Source organism: Gigantopelta aegis, chromosome 10 (assembly GCF_016097555.1).
Source record: "Gigantopelta aegis isolate Gae_Host chromosome 10, Gae_host_genome, whole genome shotgun sequence".
NCBI lineage: Eukaryota > Metazoa > Mollusca > Gastropoda > Neomphalida > Peltospiridae > Gigantopelta > Gigantopelta aegis.
The window spans coordinates 28,399,236-28,425,693 of record NC_054708.1 but is presented as its reverse complement, the minus strand read 5'-3'; the positions used below and the strand labels follow the sequence as shown (position 1 = coordinate 28,425,693).

The following is a 26,458-nucleotide window of genomic DNA, read 5'->3' as shown; positions in this document are numbered from 1 at the left end:
CTAAGTGCAAAACGATCCTTGCGAAGTACGGCATCGTGTAAGTAAAACGCAAAGAAGGCAGTCGGCAATACAAATCAAAAGTGGAAAAGTGAACATAACAATCGTAAAGTGTTAAAACGGCCTTAGCGTATTATATTATAGTTGTCAATCAAACAGAATTAGAATATAAACAGTTGTATATTATATTTATTTCATATTTTCAGTATTTACAATCAAATCAACATATTACGGTAACAATTATATTTTCAGTACAGTCACAACTGTATTTTCATCGATTTTCACCATCACTAATTCCCACAGTCCACTTCCCAAAATGGTGGCAGATATCTTGGCTTCATGGTGTCAATAAAATACTGCCGCCACCTGGTTTCAAACGCGCTGACACCTCCATGAGCTTTTTGATAGTAGACCACTTTCTTACCATGTGCAATGTAATGCTGATTCTCTACCCTGCAAAACAGAATGAAAAAAAAGATTAAACAAAATTAAGTTTTTTGTCTTTATCAAAATGCATGCACCAAATCAGTGTTCTGGTCAAGATGGTAGGTCTAGAATTATTTTGGAACAATATTACGAGAAATAACAAAATACATGTGTATAACGTATTTTGAAACTTTAGTACAATGAAATGGCGTAACGCTTATAAAAGCCAAGATGCAGAGTTTAATTCGTTTATCGGAGACAGGTGGAATTTTGTAAGGTAAAATAATAAGTATTTAAAATGGCATTCTGATTCAAAACAAAACAAAATCCAATGACAAATTGAACTGCTGTGACAGTATAAAGCTGCACCTCTGAAAATATTACTTGATGAAACAAATTTAGTGAAATTTCAAAAACAATTGGCAATTTTCATTTGAACTTGCATAACATGAAATGACGTCAGCATTTTTGCTTATTCTTTTATTACATATATATATATATATGGTTATTTTGACATTTGATCCAGAGAAAAATGGAGAGAAAACCCGTTGCAAGGAATCTTTTATATACATTTCCCTATATATTAGTACATATCATGGCCTTTGATGAACCAGTCATGGTGCACAGGTTGAAACGGGGAAAAACAGAGTCTACCAAGGGCAATCGACCCTGCGACCCACCCCGCCTCTGACGGAAACACCCGAATGAATCTCATAGACGAAGCTACACACCTTGTTTGAAGAGTTAGCGCTTCCTCCAGCAATTCGTCGCTCACTTCCGGAACTGCGTAGAAGTCCATCAGCGTTTGTTCCAGCTCCTGTACTCGATGCTGTGGAATTGTAGATTTATTTAACTTCAGAGCTCTGCAAAATTGAAGGTCTTTGGTTGTTGAATTGCATTACAATTCATGCAATTCCTAAGAGAGGAAGTCTGAAAACTGAATTAGCATTGTGGTGATCTAAAAGCAGGCATAATAAACATAACAAAGTTACTTTTAAAGATGAAAAATTCCGATGTTTTGGGGGGGTTTTATGATGCGAAGCAAAGAGAAATTGTGAAACGGACTATAGCCGTAGCCTCGTATGACACAATTAAACCTGATAGGTCTTATTACAATAGCCATATATAATAATAAATTGTATAGTCTGTTTCAAATGTTCTCTTTTACATGATAAATACTTACGTAAATAAAACGAAATCATATATAAAAGGCAACCTTTTGATGTTTATTGTGTCTGCTTTTGTAAATATAGTAAAAGGCAGTGGTGGTCCGATTAATTGGAATAATCGAAGATTGGTTGGTAAAATCCAAATTCCAACTAATCGATTACAATTTCTGGTAGTCGATTATAAACGAACATACACATACATTCTGCTACGAAAATTGCCGAAGTGACACGAATGATGTCTATAAAAACGGTAACTACAAATTCATTCGTGCGTTTCACCAATAATCTTTATTTTATAACAACCAGTTGAGTTTTTACTATGGCTGGAAACCTAGTCAGCAAGAAACGGTCGTAACTTTCGCCGGAGCATGTGAACTTGATGATTTAAAAAAACAAACCCACCCAAAAAACAAACAAACAAGGTCTTCATTTAACTTAAAAAGAAAGTTTATTTTCAGATAAAAAATAAAAGTGACAATTTTACACGTATGGTACTTTTATTCTTGTCATTTGTATCCATTAGATACCTTGAGTAACAATACGCTTCAGCAAGAAAACAAACTTACATATTTATAACCTTGAGTAACAAAAGGTTTAAAATGTCGACAACCGATTATAACCGATGATTGGTTGGTTCAACTAACCAATCATCAAACATGAAAATCCAACCAATTCCCACCACCAGGAAAAGGTCATCATATTGCTAATTACAATTTAATGTTTTTATTCCACTTTACATGAATAATATGTAAGATGCAAAAATCGGTGGCATGAGTTCGACCCGTACCCCCTTTCAATGGTTGGGGTTACTTTTAAGGTTAGGCTTAGGGTTAGTCTAAGAAACAATGATATAGAGGGGTACGGGTCGAACTCTTTCGGTTGCGTATAATTTTAATTAGCACTTAAGTAAATTAAAATGCAGTCTTACACTCTTATCATCATTATCAAAACGGATCAAAGACCTTAATAAGTGGTTGTGTCAGAAATATAAATTGTGCTTGGAGTTCAAATAATGGTTAAAATAAGTTTATTTTTAAATCCAAATTCAAATCTGTTTATAAATGGGTCTTATAACTTAATAAGTTGACACGCCAAGTTAATAAGTCGAAGTTCGATTTAGTGGTCCCGACAGTCATACTTCGAGTTAAATATTTAGTTGAAATATTTTGTTGAGTTAATCCATGAGAGTTTTAACCATCGAGTTACAAAAGAAACCATCGAGTTACAAAAGAAACCACCGAGTTACAAACCATCGAGTTACAAAAGAAACCACCGAGTTACAAACCATCGAGTGGTTTCGAGTTACAAGCCATCGAGTGGTTTCGAGTTACAAACCATCGAGTTACAAAAGAAACCATTGAGTTACAAACCATCGAGTGGTTTCGAGTTAAAAACCATCGAGTTACAAAAGAAACCTCCGAGTTACAAAAAAACCCATCGAGTTACAAACCATCGAGTTACAAAAGAAAACATCGAGTTACAAACTATCCAGTTACAAAAGAAACCATCGAGTTACAAAAGAAATCATCGAGTTACAAAAGAAACTATCGAGTTATAAACCATCGAGTTACAAAAGAAAACATCGAGTTACAAAAGAAAACATCGAGTTACAAACTATCCAGTTACAAAAGAAACTATCGAGTTACAAACCATCGAGTTACAAAATAAACCATCGAGTTACAAACAACCGAGTTACAAAAAACCCATCGAGTTACAAACTACCGAGTTACAAAAGAAACCATCGAGTTACAAACAATCAAGTTACAAAAGAAACCATCGAGTTACAAACCATCGAGTTACAAAAGAAAACCCAACGAGTTACAAACTACCGATTTACAAAAGAAAAGTATCATTTTCTAACACTCTTCCATATTGGTCACCTAAACATATATGGGTAGGCAGCACAAAACTAATTAATTACAAGGCACAGTAATTGAAGGAAGGAACGAAGGAAATGTTTTATTTAACGACGCACTCAACACATTTTATTTACGGTTATATGGCGTCGGGCATATGATTGAGGACCACACAGATATTGAGAGAGGAAACCCGCTGTCGCCTCTTCATGGGCTACTCTTTTCGATTAGCAGCAACGGATCTTTTATATGCACAATCTCACAGACAGGATAGTACATACCACGGCCTTTGTTTCACCAGTTGTGGAGCACTGGCTAGAACGAGAAATAGCCCAATGGGTCCACCGATGGGGCAGTAATTGAAGGTCAAAAAGGTCACTTCTGAACAGTAGAAGGTATTCTTAAGGTTTTTTTCTTTCTTTCTAGGGTGCCGCTGCAGCTGCTCTCCATACACCTCCACTAGGTGCGGCCATGCTAAGAGCCATTTTCAAGGCATTTAGCATGCAAGAAAATTAAAAACATGATATCACAAGGTACAAGAAGAAAGGAATATGTTTCTAACAACACCTCACTATTGTGTTTAACCAAGAACGCTACTAGGTTCGCCAGACGCTGTGCGTATAAAACTTCGGAATCTGGATTTAAATAGTTAATGACATCACATGCATATAATAATTTGTATGCATTGTTATGGCGTTAAAGTCTCGGGACATTGTTAAGAGACATGAGTCTAGACTCTAAAAGTTTTATAAACCCGGGCCAGGTTTGAGCTATATTGTTATTACAATAATTGGTCTTGAAAAATAGGAGAGAAGAAACTGGATGCTTACAACCAAGCTCCGCCGTCCAATAACCAGCAAGGGATCTTTTATATGGACTTTCCTACTTTCAGTTGAAAACAATACATACCATAGCTTTAAAGCTAATATTTCCTAAAAACTGGCTGAAACGGGAAAAGGTCACTGGTTCCACTTAGCGGGATTGAACCTATGACCCATCGCACATCAGACAAACCGCACCACTACACAACTATAAGCAGCTCAAGCACAATAAAGAAATACATGTATTGTACCTAAAGGGACATTCCTGAGTTTGCTACAATTTTTAAGATGTTATTGACTAACAGAGATTTTGTAACGATTGTAATTACATATCAAATACATTTTTCTGCATAAAATATTAGTGGCGATATATTAAACGTGTTTCTAATCGTTCTAATATTTGTACTAGGTTAAATTTCATTTTATTTCCTAATTTTATTTTCGTACGTACAAAATTATTTGAAGATAAAATCCAGTTTGGGCTTCTTACAAATATTAAGACGACCAGAAACACATTGAATATACAGGCACTGATATTCTAAATAAGAAAATATATTTAATATGTAAGTTTAATCGTAGAAATATTTTATTAGTCGGAAACATCTTACAATGCAGCAAACTCGGGAATATCCCTTTAAATAATGTACGTACTTGGCGGCTCTGATTACTTTCTGTAGCTCAAAGTCCTTCACGGTTTTCGCCCCAGCTCCTGAATCTAATGGGGAATCACACTCGTGCGCTAGAAGTTGGCGTAAAATGGCGTCATGGTTGGAGCTGACTTGGTAACAAGATGGACACAACAGCAAGACGTTGTGGAAGCGCGTCGCTTTCTTTTCACGAGGGAAATATCTAACGGAGAAATCGTTCATTATAACTTGTTGTTATTACTTACATAATAATAAATAACTACTGTCACTTAAATATTGTATTTAAACTCAATAACAACATTTTGTTTACAGTCTGTGTTGTATTCTTGTGACGTCATTGGTGTATAAACATTTGCTTATAGTTTGTGAAAATTATTATATAATTCTATCCTTCCAAGTTGGGTATCTTTTATGAAGCATTCAAATAATGAGGATTTTTTCGTTCTTTTATCTAAAAATAATAGGATATAATTATGTTTTGTATTATTTATAGTTTTACTAAACTTTTGTAAGAATGTGTATTTGTTGCAATACAGACTGTATTACTACATTTACTAATTTAGTTCTTTTATAGTATATAGAATTGCTTCCCCTTATTACTCAAAAGCATGTTTTCCCCCACTCTACAATTACAAAAACACATGTTAATAAAAGTGATACTGATAGTGTGAACTTCTGATTGTCCTTGATAATCATGTACTGTTTTGCATAGTCATATCGTTACTGAATGCAGAAACATGATAGTCACGAAAAAGAAGAAACCAGTATTACGTTTTGATACTTAAGTACACTGGATACGGTGATTACATAGAGGATATTTCATGTTTTTTGGCAAATATGATTTATATCTCATCGAGTGAAGTTTGCAATCATATGTCACGAGTCGCGCTTGCGCGACGATTGTGATATAATTGCAAACTTCAAGAGATGAGATATAAATCATATTTGACAAAAAACATGACATTTTCTATTTATTATATAACTTTTGGCAATTTACCTTCATTTTTAAAATGCCATCAGCAAAATAGTTCCGGCTTTCTTATAGTGAAGATAATACTTTCTACAGTGATGATAACATATTTTAAAGTGAAATAGTGAAATGTTTACTCTAAAATGTGTTATCGTCACTGAGTGACTGATAAGACTTTTAGTTCACTGATATTTTAAGATATTTCATTAAATGTTATATAATAAAAATTTCCATTACATTCAAACTTCATATGCATAACTAGTTGTAATATTGCAATAATGATTTCTTTTTTCCTTTTTCTGCTTTTTATATTAATATTGAACAAATTCTTATTCCAATTATATAACATTAATCATATATGCAAGCAATACACATAATAAAAATACATGTACATACTTTCTGTATTCTTGAAGTACAAGGAATTTTTTTATGTAGCAGTTGACTTGACCACACACAACACAATGGTGTTCACCATTTTGTAAATTATAAACCCCAGCGTCTTCATTGTCCGTGTCCGGCAGTACCTTTAGCTGGATAGTTACTGGGTTATCTTTAATTTTACCTGAAATACCAACAAGGTAAAACGTGATCACGTATTCCAGTCAGGGTTGACACAGAAGTATACTAGTCACAAGAAGTTAAAGGGACAGACCCTAGTTTTTATACACTACGGCATATTTTTCACCTAGACCCTAGTTTCAACCCGTAAAAATGGACAATAGGTTTGGTTAATTTACAAACCTGTAACAAATTTGGATACAACAGAGTAAAACAAGAGTCTGTGATGTTGAAATACCCTTAAAAATAGACTAAAACGCGACTCCATAACTGTTACTTCTCAGACGCACGTGCGTTTTTTAAAATATGAAAAAATGCATTTTGTGGTATTAGAAACACCAGGATGACCAGAAACTCTTCGGTTGTACGGAAATGCATAATCTAAACAATAAAATATAAGTAGTGTTTGATTTCAGTGATCATAAATGGCTCTAATAGTGAGAAATATGCCTAAGTGTTTATAAACTAGAGTTTGTCCCTTTATGGGCCACATGGACGTCTGAGATGGGTAGCCCATTCGCTGTGCCAGTGATATGGAAACACTCTTGCAGTTAATGGATGCTGGAATGGCTCACTTGCGGACATCTCCCTACTTGTCTCAATGAATTGCTATCATTCAGACATGGCAGGGCTCGACCACAGTCCAGAATGCTCAGTTTACGTTTTGGTGGTATGGTTGTCCGAAGCTAGATTGCCATGAAATTGATACCCTCCCAACCCTAATCAAACATGAACAAAGTTAACATAAAAAGGAAGTTTCACGTGTACCATGCAGGTTTGAGACAGGTGCCCTGCTTAGTCAGAAAAAAAGGTTTAAAAAGTCAAACAATCTTGGATTGTTTTATACATTTGAGTAAAAGGCTCATGTACATGGTGAAATGCTTTATTAAAGTCTGTAAACTACTTTTCATTACATATCACTGCCCCTGATTTTTTATTTTTGAAAAAGTAAGTTAAAATTTAATACTGGTCCTTAACTTGTTGTGACTAGTATACTTATATACATTAACAGGCGCGGATTTGGGGAACGTGAGCATTCCACACACATTTTCGTTTTGGGAGGGGAATCTTAATTTTATACCACAATACTCAATAATTCATATTAAATGCACAGTTTTTAAGAAACGGCCTAAAGACGACGCCACAGGATACGAGTGTCTCGTACTAGAATACGCGACTAACCGATTGTGACAAAGAAAAAAAGAAGGAAATGTTTTATTAACGACGCACTCAACACATTTAATTTACGGTTATATGGTGTCGGACATATGGTTAGGGACCATACAGACATTGAGAGAGGAAACCCTCCGTCACCACTTCATGGGTTACTCTTTCCGATTAGCAGTAAGGGATCTTTTGTATGCACCATCCCACAGACAGGATAGTACATACCACGGCCTTTGTTACACCAATTGTGGAGTACTCGCTGGAACGAGAAACGAATGGGCTCACCGACGGGGATCGATCCTAGATCGATCGCGCATCAGGCGAGCGCTATACCACTGAGCTACATCTCGCCCCTCCGATTGTGTCAAGACAAACATTACAATTCCATTGGTTGCTTTGCAATCGGCTATTCTCGTACGAGGCATTCGTATAGTGTGGCGTCGCCTTTAGCATGAGCCCTACATACTTTGTAAAATTGCCCCTACATACAATGTATATTGATTTTGGTTACCACGTAGGTTTTGACACTAGTTTTTAAATGTCTAAAAAAAGAAAGAAAAACAAACGCCCCTGTGTCTTTTGTATTTCAATAATCTATGGAAAACCTGTTTATTAGAAATGTCACAGCTTACGGTATTTAAAATATCACATTTTGACGCTTTATGGTCTAAAGAGAAAACCCACTACCGCCACACAGACTACTCCTTTCAATAAGCAACAAGGGATCTTTTATATGCTATTTGAAATGTAATGGGAATAATACGCCAAATGTTGCACTATTAAAACTTACAGCCCAGGTTCCTCTGGACATACCAGTCTGCCTTACAGGTGTCACACATACACAGGTATGTGCCGTCTGGAGCCAGCACCTGGCAGCTGAATCGTACAGGGCGCTGACGTGGGGAGAACGCCCTTCTGACGTGAACATCGTCCTTGCTGACGTGAACACCATCCTTGCTGACGTGAACACCGTCCTTGCTGACGTCAACATCGTCCTTACTGTCGATGATAGGTTTATGCTAGTTGAAAAAAAAGAACACAAATATGCTATTACCAGATGAGTAGTTCTAATTATTATTTACTGATTTCTATACTATAAGTACCAGTATAATTTGTAGTGTGTGTTTATAACTAGATTGTATGGGACCGTACCTAGAAAAAAAGGGGGGAGGGGGGGTCCCAGAATATAAACTGAACATTAATTTTTTAACACATTACTGAGATTCAGAAGATTTACAGGTTGATATAGCAGTTACAAAAAGGGTTTCTTTTGTTTAACGACACCACTAGAACACATTGATTAATTAATCATCGGCTATTGGATGTCAAACATTTGGTAAACCTACGCTAATCACAAACTAACCATAGCCATGATTTGCGTTTCTTTTGGTGTTCACTATACAAAAAAATATCCTCTTAGTTCAAAGGTGCCATATTTATGTCCAAAAGATATGAAAAAGGTGGGAGGGGGGGGGGGGGGTTGTTGTTGTTTTGTATAAAAGTGTCTTTCGTCTTTGAGGAGAAATATGTAGCCCAGTTGTGTGGAACCAATCTTAATCTTAAATCATGTCAGTAGCGTTTTAAGAAAGATGGTTGGGGGTCCGTCCGACCGTTCGCTCCTCCCTACCTCCACTCCTTCCTCCCTCCCTCTCTCTCTCTCTCTCTCTCTCTCTCTCTCTCTCTCTCTCTCTCTCTCTCTCTCTCTCTCTCTCTCTCTCTCTCTGTGTGTGTGTGTGTCTGTCTGTCTGTCTGTCTGTCTGTCTGTCTCTCTCTCTCTCTCTCTCTCTCTCTCTCTCTCTCTCTCTCTCTCTCTCTCTCTCTCTCCGTCTCCCCCATGTCCCTCCCTCACACACACACACACACACACACACACACACACACACACACACACACACACAGTTGTTGTAAACAAGTTTGTCCGCAGGTTCAAATATAAGTATAATCGTATATTTGTGATACAATAAAATATACTACACACAGATATTTCCCGTACATTATTCCGGAACCTGTGACGAGGATTGCGGTATATCATGTCCACCAAGCCTTCGCTCAGCTCCTCCACCACCCTGCAGAATGTGTTTCTCCTTACAGACGACACGTCCGCACCAGCCCGCGTGTTAGGGTCGCAACCAAAGACAACAGTGAAGACCAGTTTCGTGAAGATGTCTACGGCCGATTGGGAGTCCGCTGCAGCATACGCCACCTGAAAAAGTGAAGTGTTGTTAGGAAAGAAAAGAAAAAGAAAGGAATGTTCTGTTTGATACTCCAGCACTGGGTCGTAGGCCTACCTGGCAATAACATAACTAAGTCCCCCCCCCCCCCCAAAACCGCCCCCCCAAAAAAACCCCCACCCCACCCCCACCACCCCCAAAAAAGAGAAAAAACCCACACACACACAAAACCCCCCCACAAAAAACCCCCACCGGGGATGTGTCTGGATCTGTGCTAGCGCGAACTACAGATCGCACACCAAACGACATAGAACAGGGGCGGATCCAGGAATTTTAGCGGGGGGGGGTCCAGTCTTGAGCCTTTGAAGGGCCCCCCCCCTCGATAGGAAATTTTCATATTTGAAGATAGCTTTAGATGGATTTGAAGTATATTCCCGTTATCAAAATCCTTCTTGTTCAAACACCCAGGCCATGTCTGAAATGTCTCAGGATCGAATGTCTCAGGATCGAACATAACTGTTTTTTTTTTTAATTCTTTTTAATGAAGTTAATTTTGTGTCACGAGCAGGGGGGGGGGGGGGGTCCAGACCCCTCGACACCCCCCCCTCCCCCTGGATCCGCGTCTGTAGAATATGCGCTACATATTCCAGGGCCCGTGCTTATAAAACGTTTAGAGTCCAGACTCAGTCTCTAATTTCATTTCATTTCAACTTATTTTCGTGCTTATATCCAATTAAGGTTCAAGCACGCTGTCCTGGGCACACACCTCAGCTATCTGGGCTGTCTGTCCAGGACAGTAGGTTAATTGTTAGTTGGTTAGTAGTTAGTGAGAGAGAAGAGGGTGTAGTGGCCTTACACCTACCCATTGAGCCCTTAAGAACTCGCTCTGGGTTGGAGCCGGTACCGGGCTGCGAACCTGTACCTACCAGCCTGTAGTCCGATGGCTTAACCACTACGCCACCGAGGCCGGTCAGTCTCTAATGACGTCACACGCATACGACTTCTAGTTTTATAAGCACCAGACCAGTGGCGGATCCACGATTTTGAGTTTGCTGTAGGCAAATGAGACGAGATAGATCTTCAGGGTTGTTTGAGGGCATGCTCCCCAGACAATTCTGAAATAAAGATGCTCGAAGGCACGTTTTTCAGGGCAATTTAGTGTCAGGTGCGGATCCAAGGGGGAGAAAGGGCCACAAACCTGCTGTGACCCCTAAATATTTTTCATCCATGTTGCACAGTTGCTACATAATATAATATTGCATTAAAAAAAATGTTGTACGTTATTCAAAGCTCAAGAAAATTAGGTATCACCTTAAAATGATGCTAAATCTACTCTCTTTTTTCTTGTATATTTCATAACAAGTCATACACTCTCGCCGATGAAGACGAAAAGCTTGGTCTGTTCTAAATGGTTAAACAATATATATAATCCCCGAGATTACAGCTTTAAGATAGATTCACTTAATAGAATGCATAATAGAATAGAGTAGATATTTAACGATACCCCAGCACGAAATAGAGCTGCATAATGACCAAAATATTAATGTTTCTTGTGAAATGTAACTATTTTACCTTGAATTAAATACCACTATTCCACCAAAAATAATTTTTTTAAATAATTTTCTTTTTATTAAAACATCCAATAAGGATGACCGAAAGGTTAAAGCTGTACCCTAACTAGACGCGAGCGATGCGAGCGATTATTTTAGAAGTCATTGATTTCAATCGTAGTATCCTAAATCTGTAGCGTCGCACACGTGCAGTTATGATGCGGTATTTGAAATCCATGATTTCTAAAATAATCGCTCGTGTCGCTCGCGTCCGGTTAGGATACAGCTAAAGACGTAACATTACATTTAACATTTTGAACGGACTGCTATTTTAGTGCACGAATATCTTTTATGCACTTAATATTTTTGGCATCGTCAATCCTGCCGGTGACGGACAGTGGATTATTACTATACATGTATTTTAATTTTAACTTATTTTCGTGTTTATGTCCAATTACGGTTCAAGCACGCTGTCCTGGACACATATACCTCAGCTATCTGGGTGTCTGTCCAGGACATTGTGTTAGTTGTCAGTAGTTAGTGAGAGAGAAGAGGGTGTAATGGTCTTACACCTACCCACTGAGCCGTTAAAACTCGCTCTGGGTGGGAGTCGGTACCGGGCTGTGAACCCTGTACCTACCAGCCTTATGCTCAATGGCTTAACCACGACACCACATGCATAGGTCTGCGCTACTTTTATTCCCGTGTGAGGGTGCTTGCGCATTTTAATGTTATTTCAACAGGTTCCGTTAAGTTACGAAAATTGCCGAAGACGTTACTATAAAAATGCTAACATTCCTTTGACGTGACGTCAACAATGCTTTGAGATTTTAATATGCTTATTGATGTCAAAGCGATACTACGTACATTCGTCTGAATATAGTTTGAACTTCAGAAATGTGTGAAAAGATCGCTGTTTGACATTTATAATCATATTTATTTTAAATGTGTATAAATATAAAATAGCTGTGCATGGATCTAATGCTAGCTATAATTAATGATGATATCTGACTGCTTTGCTGTTCTAGTCATGTGATGTTCTGGTCAAACACTTCCTACAAATTTTTGGTGGAAATATCAGTAGAGGTAAGTAATCGATTGTTTGTTTGTTTTTTGTTTGTTCAATTGTTTCTTTATCAGGACCGATGGCGTAGGAGGTGGGGTGCATAGACATTGGTGTAGCCAGTATTTTATATGGTTGGGGGGGGGGGGGGTGGGGGGGGGGGGGTTCCACTTTGGGAGAAGGAACCCACACTGTCAATGATCATGAGTCGTGTTATGTGGCGACAAGTATATGTAATATATATATATATATAATATATATATATATATATATATATATATATATATACAGGGTATATATATATATATATATATATATATATATATATATATATATATACACACAGAGTGTATATATATATATGTTGGGGTGTGTATATAAAAGAGGGGTGATTGGTGAGCATTGCCCCCATGTCTCCTCTACCCTTGCTACCGGTACTCCAAAACATATTAATAAAGAATACAAGAAATGTTCGCTAGGTAATTCAATTCAGTTTAGTTCAGTTTAGTTCCAACAGGAGAGTGTTGTAGGGGGACACACACACCCCTTCAAAATTCAAAGTGTGCCGGAAAATAAAATGCAAAATAATGCATTTACTGGGTTTTAGCAGGGAACATATTTACAATGTTAGCTTAATATTTCTGCGGATGATTACTATAGAGATAATACATGTTAGTTTACTTTTGAATACTGTAGATGCCCTTGCTAAGCGTTGCACCTACTACCTTAAAAATACTGCATCTGTCCCTGTCAGTTATGACCATATTAAAACATTGCAAAATTACCACCACCACCACCACCACCATTCCCTTCTCCATCGCCAGCTTAAACAGCTTCGTCGTGACCCCTGCTCGATTTCATGCTGGATCTGCCACTGAGTGCAGTATAGTATTGTGAATGATTTTTTTTTTTTTTAAAGCATTAAAAATGACACTTCAAACGGGCGAAGGCGTCACGGGACCCCTGTGACACCCACCCCCTGGATCGGCGAATGCATTTTCAAAATACACCAGATATGGTCATCGCGTCTTTGCAACACCCGCCAGACCCAAACCCAGCTTCGGTGTGTTTAGGTCCAAAGGAGAGGATAGCAATAAGGAATAAAATTAGAGCACTGGTATACAGTCTTCTTCAGACAGACTAAAGGGGTAATTTTTATATTTCGGGGGGAGGGAGGGGGTAGGAGGGAGGAGGATCCCACAGACCTGGGATAATATAACAACACTCCTCACATTTTCCCAGGAAAACCGATATAAAATGTTCAAGAATGTTATTAACACCATCGTTGATTAATCCCTAACCCTAATGGTGGTATGGTTATAACTTACTGGTCAATAATTCAAGTTTTCGGTCGTTATTTTTATTCTCGTTCCAGCCAGTGCACCACGACTGGTATATCAAAGGCCGTGGTATGTGCTATCCTGTCTGTGGGATGGTGCATATAACAGATCCCTTGCTACTAATAACAGAATGTAGCGGTGTTTCTCTCTATGACAGTGTCAAACATATGATTGACATCCAATAGCTGATGATTAATAAATCAATGTGCTCTAGTGGTGTCGTTAAACAAAACAAACAAACTTATTTTTATTATCACAGTGAGGGGCGGATCCAGGAATTAACGGAAAAGGGCATTTGGCCCAAATCGTCCAAAGGGCATCCCAAAGGGGAAAAATTAAAAGAAGGAAAAAAGGGCACTTGAATATATATATATATATATATATATATATATATATATACTCTTCAAAAGAAACGCAAAACCACATTGTCGTAACATTTGGAGAATTGATTTAATTATTGAATGGTGAGTCCGATAATTACCAAATGTTGCAGGATTGTTCACAATTCACTCTAGTCCATTGTGAGTAAGTGATAGGACACACCACCAAGGTCAAGGTCATCTGGAGTCAATACCGGGTGTGGCCTCCGCGTGTGTTGACAACTGCCTGGCACCGCCTGCCCATTAAGCAACCATATACGGATGACGTCCCGGGGGATGGTGGCCCACTCGGCCTGCAAGGCTGCTGCCAGCTCGGGCAGGGTGGGGCTTTGGTTGTCGCTGTCGGAGGCGTCGGTCCAACTCGTCCCATAGATGTTCAATTGGGTTCAAATCCGGTGATATCGATGGCCAAGGAAGGACATTAATGTTGTTGTTCTGTAGGAAAGCCGTTGTGAGACGTGCTGTGTGAGGCCTGGCGTTGTCATGTTGGAACACTGCGTTGGGTTGGCCATAACTGGAACGATGTGTGGCCGGAGGATCTGGTCAATGTAGCCCTGTGCATTCAGGTTGCCCTGCACGTGGACCAGGTCAGTTCTGCCAGTGTGTGAGATGGCTGCCCACACCAGACACTACCCCCGCCGAATCTGTCCACTTCCTGCACGCAGTTTGCCCGCATAACGTTCACCACGACGCCTATACACGCGACATCTTCCATCATGAATCGGAGCAGAAATCGGGACTCGTCACTGAATTAACCCTGTCTCCATCGCAGTTGAGGCCATTGTCGATGAATCTGGCACCACTGCAGTCGGATTCGACGGTGTTGTGGTGTTAAGATTACACCTCGAACTTCTGGCACAATTCCTACCTCACGTAGGGGGTATCGTACGGTCTGGGTCGGATATCCTGCGCAAACCTGGTATTGCTGCTGTGGGATGGAGGTGGCAGTAGTCAATCGTTCCCGAAGGTGGCGTACCCGGATGTAGCGGTCCTGCCCGGGGGTAGTGACCCGTGGTCGACCGGATCTAGGGAGGTCACGTGTTGATCCATGTTGCTGGTAACGGTCCCACAGTCTGGAGATGGTGCTTGGGGACACATGGAATGCCCTGGCAACGGCCGTTCTGGATTCGCCTGCGTCTAGTCGGCCGATGGCATGTGTTTCTCTGCGGTTCACTGAGACGTGGCATGTCCTGGATTGTCAACTGTCGGCCAGATACAGAGGCCAGGCAAGCGAACACCCTGCACTTTTATATTGTCGGTGTTCATGTTTGCACGTGCAGACAACGCACGTGCAGTGGTGACATGGTTTGAACGTGGCTGCGTTTTTGCGAATATTCACATTTTGAAACTTTATTTTACAGTAGCTGCGTTTTATCGAATGTAACCGTGGGAATGTGTTTGGGACATGCAATGACCTTATATTCACAAAGCATGAACCGGTAGGAAACATAAAATCGGAGTTATATAACCCATTTGTACCCTTTTTGCGTTTCTTTTTTTGAATAGTATATATATATATATATGCATGTATATATATATATATATATATATATATATCTATATATATATATGTATATATGTATGTATGTATGTATGTATGAATATCTATATATTGTATGTATGTATGTATGTATGTATGTATACATACATACATACATACATACATACATATAATATATATATCTTCTTTCTTTCTTTTTTTCTTCTTTTTTTTTAGGGGCGGGCGGGGGGGGGGGGGGGGGGCGAGTCCCCTGATCTCCCATTGGATCCATCTCTGACAATAACCATATAGTGTAAGAAAAGTTATGAATTAACATAATTTACATTTGGTGCATACTTTTCATGATCGTTTACTATGTTTGTGTATTCAATTCAAACTCATGCTTATCTCTTATGTCATTGGTGGTTGAGTGTGTTACATTACTTTCGTACACACCCTTTGGTGAGAACATCATTCGTTAATAACAGCATGTACGTATTTTAACAATTTCAAGACATACGACTGGCTGCTCTTAGGTGATGACTAGGTCACCAATGCCATACATCAAATGAAAAAACAGCACGATCGAAATCGATTACACTGTGACGTAGAGTTAACCGTACAATCATTTGTCTGTGACGCGTAAGTGCAAGGTTTGTAAATAACTTTTAGTCGAAAAAGATGTTAAAATTTGCTTAAAACCTGGTTTTTGAGGATATGTAAGAAATAGAATACATTCGTGTCCGTTAAATACCATTTATCTTAAAACTCGTTGTTTAAAATCGTATCAAAACTCGCTTTCGCTCGTTAGATACATTTTAAAACAACTCGTTGTAAGATAATGGTATCACGTAATATTATTTATATCATACCTGATTGCACGACAGTTTGTCCGCCTCCCAGTCGCTACAACGGATACTCTGCTCCTTATTCAGAGATAACCCTAGAACCGCCTTCGCTATTCCCTGCAGTCCATAATTGTCGCTAAAACAAAAACAACAAATTTAGACGCTGCAGGGCCAGATCCAGAATTTTGTAAATGAGGGTCACAGAATTCTACAAATGGCAATTCGAGTTTGTCGAAGGAAGGAAATGTTTTATTTAACGACGCACTCAGCACATTTTATTTACGGTTATATGGCGTCGGACATATGGTTGAGGACCACACAGATATTGAGAGAGGAAACCCGCTGTCACCACTTCATGGGCTACACTTTTCGATTAGCAGCAAGAGATCTTTTATATGTACCATCCCACAGACAGGATAGTACATACCACGGCCTTTGTTACACCATTTGTTGAGCACTGGCTGGAACGAGAAATAGCCCAATGGGTTCACCGATGGGGATCGATCCTAGACCGACCGCGCCTCAAGCGAACGCTTTACCATTGGGCTACGTCCCGCTACCCTGAATTTGTTAACGGCAAATGAATCGAGCGTTCAAAGAAATCGAGACCTGTAGAGGAGTTGAGGGGCATGTTCCCTGGAAACTTTGAAATAAAGACACCACTAGAGCACATTGATTTATTAATCATCCGCTATTGGATGTCAAACATTTGGTAATTTTGAGAGTCTTGGAGAGGAAACCCGCTACATTTTCCATTAGAAGCAAGGTATCTTTTATATGCACCATCCCAAAGACAGGACGGAACGAGAAAAAAAAAACAAAAAAAAAACAAGAAGAAAAAAGAACAACAGTCAGTTGAACGGATCTACTGAGGTGGTTCGATCCTGCGACGCAAGCACCTCAAGCGAACGCTCAACCGATTGAGCTAAATCCCGCCCAAAAAGAAAAGAAGAAAAAAGAGAAGATATTCAGAGACAAGTTTTCAGGATAATTTAGTGTTGTATGTTGTGGATGATGAATTAAACACAAACAAACACACACACACACACACACACACACACACACACACACACACACACACACACTCAAAACGTTATTGAAAAGGGCACTTCAAACGGGGGGAGGGGGGTGTGGGGGGATGTCACGGGACCCCTGTGACGCATTCTGTATTATCTAATGCTGCGATACTTATTTAGTTAGTTGGTGCTACATTAAGGCTGATATCTCGAGTATGTCGTTAATATTTAAACATTCAGAATGCATAATGCATTTCATTTTTTTCCCTCGCGAAAAAATATTCTGTTATAATTTCTTATTTAGGTCATGTAGAAAAAAACTTTACTCGCCATATCAGCACTGAAAATATCAGAACGCTTTTAGAGAGAAACGGAAATATAGTTGCTACGTTGTAAAAAGAACACAAATTTGTGACTAATTGTAAATGAGTTTGTGTTTTTGCATTAGTAAATTATATTACAATATGGTGAAACAAGATAACTGTTTTAATTAATAAATTTTTCAAAAAAGACATGTAAAAAGGTATAGCAAAAGGCTTTTAATTTAAAAGGATAGAGTCCAATTATCAATTTGGTTTCTCCTACTAAATAAATAAACACAATTGTTATTAAAACAAATTTCATTAAAAATATTTCCTTTTTTTCTTTCTTTTTGTTCTGTTAGGCCCTTGATGTCTAGGTACCGTTCATACAAGTTTTCAATTTTTATAGTGGAATATACCTCCGCACAAATGTTATATGGAGGGTGGGGGTTGGCAACTCATATTGGGGGCCAACACACACTATGTATGTATGTATGCATATATATATATATATATGTGTGTGTGTGTGTGTGTGTGTGTGTGTGTGTGTGTGTGTGTGTATTTAAGAATGAATGAACGCACTGGCTCAGGAATTGTTTAAAAACTAAAACATTATTATTTTCTAATTTTGCCCCAGGAATTCGAAATTGATTTTAAATTGACCGTTGTGATATACAAAATATAACTGTTTTTCGGTCAGTCTTGTTTTAAATTTATTTGGCTAGAACTATGTTTTGTTTATCAGCTGGATATGATGTATTTGTTTTTAAAAACATTGTTAGGAAAAGAGATAACAACAAACCAACAGCTGAAAAATGGACTGATTTAGAAAAAAAGAAGTGTTTTATTTAACGACGCACTCAACACATTTTATTTATGGTTATATGGCGTCAGACATATGGTTAAGGACCACACAGATTTTGAGAGGAAACCCGCTGTCGCCACTACATGGGCTACTCTTCCGATTAACAGCAAGGGATCTTTTATTTGCGCTTCCCACAGGCAGGATAGCACAAACCATGGCCTTTGTTGAACCAGTTATGGATCACTGGTCGGTGCAAGTGGTTTACACCTACCCATTGAGCCTTGCGGAGCACTCACTCAGGGTTTGGAGTCGGTATCTGGATTAAAAATTCCAGGCCTCGACTGGGATCCGAACCCAGTACCTACCAGCCTGTAGACCGATGGCCTGCCACGACGCCACCGAGGCCGGTCAAAGACTGGTTTAGAGACTTAGACGCAGGCTTAGGCGGGGTAGTCGTGTGGAAACTAAGATATCCTTGAGACTCTGTATACAATAACCGGACATGCTGTAATGGGGTTTTTCATAACAGTTTACATATTTAAAAACTCCTCCTTCACAAGTTTACCAATATCAACGCTACGTCGACTGTAAATTATTGGAAAAATTATTTTATCTCTTTCTACGGCTTTACCAGATTCAGCGTTGATTCCAAATGGCTGTTTTGTCTGTAATGTACGAATTCAGAAGGCCTCTCGTTCAAGTCTCAAGAGGTCTGTTTCGTCTTTTGAACCAAGTATCAGGGGTTGTTCAATTGGAATTATTTCAAAATTTTCATCTAACGAATGGTCAGGTAGATTGAAGTGATTGGCGACAGGGGTGTCAACATCATACCCAATATCATACTAGTGACAAACTGCTCTGATTCTCAGGTGGTTTGGCGTTTGTCCTACGTACTGTTTTTGTTTTACATAAATTACATAAATTTTTCGAATCACAGTTCATGTCTGTCCGAATTTGATATTCAATTTTGGTCTGTTGACTTTTGAAAGTCGACTGCGTTTTAAGTAAGTTGTGAAGTCTACACCTGGTTTTGTAGTAGAGGGGCCAGTGCTTATTTGAGGTGACTGGTTATGCTAAAGTTTGTATGGTTTATAGTCTTCAGTTGCCCTAAGGGGTTTTCTAATTCTCGAACAGTTTCAGATTTAATTTTTCTTAAAAACCGTTTTGAATATCCCCTAGTTTTTAAAGCACTAAATAAAAGTGAACTGCCTCATTGAAATTCTGTTTGTTACTCGAATTTCTGTGAAATCTAATAAGCTGAGATTTAACAATGCCTTTAAAGGTGTGGCGTGGGTGAAAATACTTGCAGTGGATAAGTTGGTGTGTGTCTGTGGGTTTGAAAAACACTTTGTAGTCTAGGTAACCTGATGTTTCAAACTGTTTACCTTTATAAATTGTTACATCCAAAAAGTCAACTGATTTATCTGATATAGTGGCCTTAAGTTTGATATTGTCATCCTGTTGACTTAATAGCTCGAGAAAGTTCCAAAATTCTTGTTTAGAATGTGCCCAAATAATAAGTATATCGTCGAGATATCTGAGGTACAAAAGAGCTGTTTTACTCGATTTCTTTAAAGCAGCCTCTTCCCATTCGGCGACATAGATAGATGCAAAATTTGGACTAAAACGTTTGCCCATAGCACAACCACACACTTGCTGATACATTTCTCCATCAAACTCAAACTCATTTCCTTTTAGGCTTAATTCTAACAGCTCAATAATGTTTTTATATGGTCTGTTTGGATCTGGGTACTTTTCAAATGCTCTCTTAACTGAATCAATGCCCGTATCAATACCTATGTTGGTGTACATAGAGTCAATATCAAGAGTAACCAAAAATGAATCTTTTGGGATTTTGGTTTTTAATAATTTTGATAGAAGATCTTCAGGTTTTTTCACAAAACCATTATTTTTATTTGCAATTTGTTTTAAGTGAAAGTCTATGTATTCTGAAATATTGTACGATTCTGATCCACAGTCTGAAATGATTGGACGACCGGGTGGTGTGTTAATATCGGTCCATGTATCGATTGGCTTGTGGATTTTTAGATGTAGATAAAATTTTCGGGTTTGTGATTGTGACATGGCTTCTAAATATTCCACTTGTTTTTTATTAATATGTCCCTGATCTTTTAGACATTGAATAATTGCATTGAACTTTTTACAATTCTCAAGCCAAATAGCTTTGTCTATTTTTTTGTAGTACTTTGAATTATTAAGCTGTCGATGGGCTTCCCGGATATAGTTCTCTCTTGATAGAATGACAGTGGCTGACCCTTTATCTGCAGGTTTTATAACACTTTTGTGGTTTTTGCGTAGTTTAGTGAGAGCACAACGTTCCATGACAGAAAGATTTTGCTGATTTGTATAAACTGTCATATCACCCACTTTTTCCACTATCCTTTTATGAGCTTTAATGATTTCAGGATGTACACTAGAGTTTTGGGGTAACCAGCCGGAGTTTTCCGTGAATGGGATTTTTCTCCAGTTGAATGCCGAAAATAGTCGGCCAGTTTCATTTTGTGGTCAAAAACTGCCGTATCCATTACACAACTCAACCACATGCATAGGGCCTACAATCTACGTGGTCGATCCCGCTTACATGCATGTATGTATGTATGAATGCATGTATGCATGTATGCATGTATGTATGTATGTATGATTTTATAAAATCTAATACTTTAAAATAAAAATAAAAAACGTTTTGATTGTGTGGACCATGCCCACCCGTGCCCCCCTCCTCCCCTCGCTACGCTACTGTCCGAACATCTTGGATCCTACAGGTCAGGTCAGGTCACAGAAGTTAACGTGCACATTCAGAGCAAGCTGTTTTTCCGCACATTTGTCATGGGTACAGGTGCCGGCCTCGACCGTTTCCTCCGTCCAGGACAGGAAAGGGGAATTCCTACAGGTCTGCGACATACCATTTATAGATGTGCTGGAATTTTGACACCAGGTATCGCAGATCCAGACAGCCACTGACAGACAGGCCGTGGTCCACACGTAACTTCCTCCCGTCATCCTTTACAGCCACGCCCACTTTCAAAATACTGAAAACACAAAAATACAGACAAACAACAAAACAGCCCCATCTCCCCCCCAAAAAAAAAAAAAACCCCAGCAAGTTTAAAGGGGCTTGCCCGAAACCTTAGTGGTATAGGGGCATTGTTAAAAGGGGCACACACACACACGCACATACATACGCACGCATGCGCACACACTCTTTCTCTCGTTCTCTCTCTCTGTCTGTCTCTCTCTGTCTGTCTGTCTGTCTCTCTCTCTCTCTCTCTCTCTCTCTCTCTCCTCCTCTCTCTCTCTCTCTCTCTCTCTCTCTCTCTCTCTCTCTCTCTCTCTCTCTCTCTCTCTCAAATAATTTCATTTACTATTATATACAACTTAATATTATTGCAAAATTCAATAAGAGTGACCAACGTCACAGTCTGACTTTGATTTACATTTCAATATTGACAAATGTTAAAGTTTGTTGTGTTCAACGACACCTCTAGAGCACATTGATTTATTAATCATCGGCTATTGGATGTTAATCATTTGGTACTTCTGACACGTAGTCATTAGAAAAAACCTGCTACAGTTTCCCTAATGCAGAAAGAGACCTTTTATATGCACTTTCCCACTGACAGGAAAACACATACCACGGCCTTTGTCGAGTTGTGGAGCACTGATTGGAACGGGGAAAAAATCAATCCATGTTCAAGCACTAGCTTTACATATAAAAAATTAAATAATTAAGTTAATTTAAGTTTTAAGAAAGAAGACATTGAATACCTGCGGTCAGATAGGAATGTCCTCAGTGTGGCGGGTAATGACGTCATGCGGTTGAGACGGACCAGCAGACAGAGTCCCTGTTGGGTTGAAATCTGGACCAGCGCCACGGGTTTCGTGTGACCCTCGCTGAAAACCCACTCGCAGTCCAAACCCACCACCTGTAAACAGACACCCCAACACATTGTTTAATAAGTGATCAGACCAGACCAGACCCAGACCCAGACCCAGACCCAGATCCAGACCCAGATCCAGACCCTGACCCTGTCCCTGTCCATGTCCCTGTCCTCGTCCCGTCCCATCCCGGCCCTGTTCCTGTCCCTGTCCTGCCCCTGTCCTGTCCTGTCTTGTCCTGTCCTGTCTTGTCCTACCCTGTCCTGCCCTGTCCCGTATATATGTATGTCTATATGTATGTACGTTTGCTTGTCTGTCGACACTGAACAGCCACTCACAGTCCAAACCCATCACCTGTGAACAGATATCTTAACAAATGTCTGTCTGTCTATCAACCGAATCCAGGACAAAACCCCACTCGGACAAAACACCACTTGACAAAACCCCACAAAACAAACCGCCACTTGGACAAAAGCCCACTCATTAATCAGAATTCTGGACAAAACCCCACGCTGAAATATTTCTAAGTGTACTTCAAAGGAATGGTTTTTAATAGATATTTTGGTTGTGTTTATTTCTAAAGAATCCTCTAATGAAACATTGCAAAGGTAAATTTAGTAGTAGATGGCTTCCCTTAATTGTTAGTTACATCACAATTGATCTGCATATAAAATCAGAATTCTGCACACACAAAAAAAACCCACCCACCAAGCGTGTACGCCGCCATACACATAAGCTCCTGACAAGGCTACACACTCTCTGTGCTGATAATCGTGATGGTACCGAGTCAGTTCCTGAAACCCTGAAACACTGAGGGACATTGGACACTGTGTGCGATGAAAGTAGAGACGGTTGTATTGTTATATTTGTGTTAAACGAATAAAAAGAAGAAAGCTTATTGTTTTGTTTAATATGATTGAAGTGAGGTTTTGTCCAAATGGGCTGTCGAATGAGTGGGGTTCTGTCCAGTGGTGTTTTGTCCGAGTGGGATTTTGTCCAGTGGGGTTATGTCCGGTTACCCTGTCAACCATCGCTGAACACCAACTCAGTCTAAAATCACTACTTGTAACAGACACCCCAACACATTATTTAATCAGCGGACTATTGTTCGTGTGTCTAGTACATTTTTTTAATCAGTGGTTATTGTCTGTCAGTCTGTCTGTCAACCTTCACGAAACACCCACTCAGCACATTTATGTTTGTATGTTTGCCTGCCTGCCTGTCTGTCAACACTCACTGAACACTTGTTCTTAGTTTAAACCTACAGGATACCTCGGCAAATGGCTGACTGCTGTCCGATTGACTGAGTGACTGACTGTCTGTACGCCTGTCTGATTAACTGTCTGTCTGTTGGAATGCTTGTCTGTCTGTGAGTCGGCCTCCGTCTGTCTGTTTGCTTGCTGGATTGACTAATTGTCTATCCGTCTGTCTGTCTATCGACACTATCATGTGCGCACACATTTCTTGTTTCAAATCTGGATTAACAACAGAAACCACTTGATTTCAGTTATTTAGAATAATCACCTGTAATACCTGTACTGACATACCTTTACAAGCTGTGTGTGTTTTTGGAGGATTGGGTACAGCGCATCCCATTCCTCGCTGTTTGTTATGATATGTACGCTCCCATGGCCACATGGACGAAGTTTGATTTGACGTTTTTCTCTCCAGTAATATTTTAATAGTTGCCATACGCCGATGCCTAGAAGGAAGGAAAGAAATGGTTTATTTAACGACGCACTCAACATATTTCATTTACGGTTATTGAGGGAGGATACCCGCTGTCGCCACTTCATGGGCTACTCTTTTCGATTAGTAACAAGGGATCTTTTATATGCACCATCCCATATACAGGATAGCACATACCATGCACGGCCCTTGATGTACTAGTCGTGGTGCACTGGCTGGAGCGAGAAATAGCCAAATGGGCCAACTGACGGGGATTGATCTCAACCCGACCGCGCATCAAGCGAGCGCTTTACCACTGGGCTACGTCTCGCCCCCCCCCCCCCCCCCCCCGATGCCTGGAAGAAACACATACATAATGTATTAATACTTATAATAAATACAGTTGTTGTTTTTAATTGTCTTATTGTTAATTTATCTGTATCTATTTATTTACTACTATTGCTGCTGCTGCTACTACTACTATTACTACTACTACTACTACTAGTAGTACTACTTGTACTACTACTACTACTACTACTACTACTATTACCACTAGTATTACTACTACTAGTATTACTACTACTACTAGTATTACTACTACTACTACTATACTGTGATTACCACTAATACTAATACTAATACGAATACGAATGCTAATATTAAGTTTTAAAATATTTTTTAAAACCCACGTGCAAAAAAGCAAACATGAAAAAACAACCAATACCAACACCAATAGAAGTTAAAGTTTTTTGTTTAACGATACCACTAGAGCATATTGATAATACTAATACTACTTAGTAAAATACGTTTTTCAGTGTATATTCTTTTTGTCAGTTCTATAAACATACCAGTACTGGGTTGATATTCTCGTATGAACAAAACAAGTAATAAAATAATGTACACTGAAGTCCAAAATAAACTTTATATACATAACATTTTAATAATGTGATTATCATTATTATGATTATTATTATTATTTGTTTATTTATTTATTTTTTATTATTATTATTATTATTATTATTTTTTTTTTTTTTTTTTTTTTTTTTTGGGGGGGGGGGGTAAATATTGTTGCTAATCGAAAAGAACCAATTTAGAAACCACTTATAAACACTTTGCATGTATCACGAAGTGCAACGTGACGTTTAGATGTTGAACGTCATGATATTTTCATATCCCACCTTTGTGGATTTTCTATAATACAATTTCAAGCCTTATAAAGTTTCGTTTTGACGAGAGCACATGTACTGATATGATAAATAACTAGTAAATAATAACAACAAAACCTTGAGGTTTTTTTTTTTTTTAACTTTATGCTATTATAGATATTTCAAGCGCGACTCGTGAGATATGATTGCAAACTTCACGAGATGGGATATAAATCATATTTGACAACAAACATGAAATTTTCTATTTATTATATAACTTTTGGCAATTTACCTTATTTAAAAAATTTCAAGAGCAAAATAATTTCAGCTTTCTTAAGGTGAAGTTAACACTTTCTACAGTGACCATAATATTATTAAAAATATTTCATTTAACGACGCACTCAACCAATTGTATTTACGGTTATATGACGTCAGACATATTGTTAAGGACTACACAGATATTGAGAGAGGAAACCCGCTGTCGCCACTTCATGGGCTACTCTTTTCGATTAGCAGCAAGGGATCTTTTATATGCACCATCCCACAAACAGGGTAGTACATACCACGGCCTTTAATATACCAGTCGTGGTGCACTGGCTGGAACGAGAAATAGCCCAATGGGCCCACCGACGGGGATCGATCCCACACCGACCGCGCTGTACCACTGGGCTACGTCTCACCCACAGTGACGATAACACATTTTAGAGTGAAATAGTGAAATTTTCACTCTAAAATGTGTTATCGTCACTGAGTGACTGATAACACTTATTTCACTAATATTTTAAGATATTCCACTAAATGTTATATAATAATGTTGTATACAGTATACCATCTGTGAATTGCATTACAAGATATATGATAAAACTATATTTAGCTTAATACTTTTTATGTAATATTAAACGACTTGTAATTATATTAATAATTTTAGATATTCTTTTCACTACTACCGGTACTACTACCACTACTACCACGACACCACCGAGGCCTGTAGCAATATTCATAAAACTGCTTATGTTGTAAGGGAAGCAACTCCTGTAACACTTATAAAATGAGTAAAACAAGATTAGTCCCGACAAAATAGATAAACAACACACATATTATTCAAAACTAGGAATAAGGAATAATACGTGACTGGTACTCACCCGAAAGAACGACGGTAACGGGTACAGCAACTTTAAACAT

At 38.8% G+C, this 26,458-nt stretch overlaps 1 protein-coding gene across 1 annotated transcript; it reads right to left on the bottom strand.

Annotated features, from left to right (window-relative positions):
• Positions 1-168: 168 nt before the first annotated feature.
• LOC121383573 (exonuclease 3'-5' domain-containing protein 2-like) lies at positions 169-26,458 on the bottom strand. Its single transcript, XM_041513661.1, has 11 exons — positions 26,419-26,458; positions 24,011-24,165; positions 22,353-22,510; positions 21,491-21,616; positions 16,468-16,579; positions 9,605-9,814; positions 8,402-8,630; positions 6,283-6,448; positions 4,921-5,118; positions 1,155-1,286; positions 169-450 (listed from the first exon to the last, which is right to left on the bottom strand). The coding sequence occupies exons 1-11, from the start codon at positions 26,456-26,458 to the stop codon at positions 288-290; spliced, it is 1,689 nt and encodes a 562-aa protein (XP_041369595.1). The 3' UTR covers positions 169-287.

Coding starts and splice junctions, on each gene's coding strand:
- LOC121383573 (XM_041513661.1), bottom strand. CDS start 26,458: ATGTTTAAAGTTGCTGTACCCGTTACCGTCGTTCTTTCGG. Junction 22,511..24,010: donor AACACACACAGCTTGTAAAG/GTATGTCAGTAC, acceptor GTCTGTTTACAG/GTGGTGGGTTTGGACTGCGA. Junction 8,631..9,604: donor GTCACAGGTTCCGGAATAAT/GTACGGGAAATA, acceptor TTTTTCAACTAG/CATAAACCTATCATCGACAG.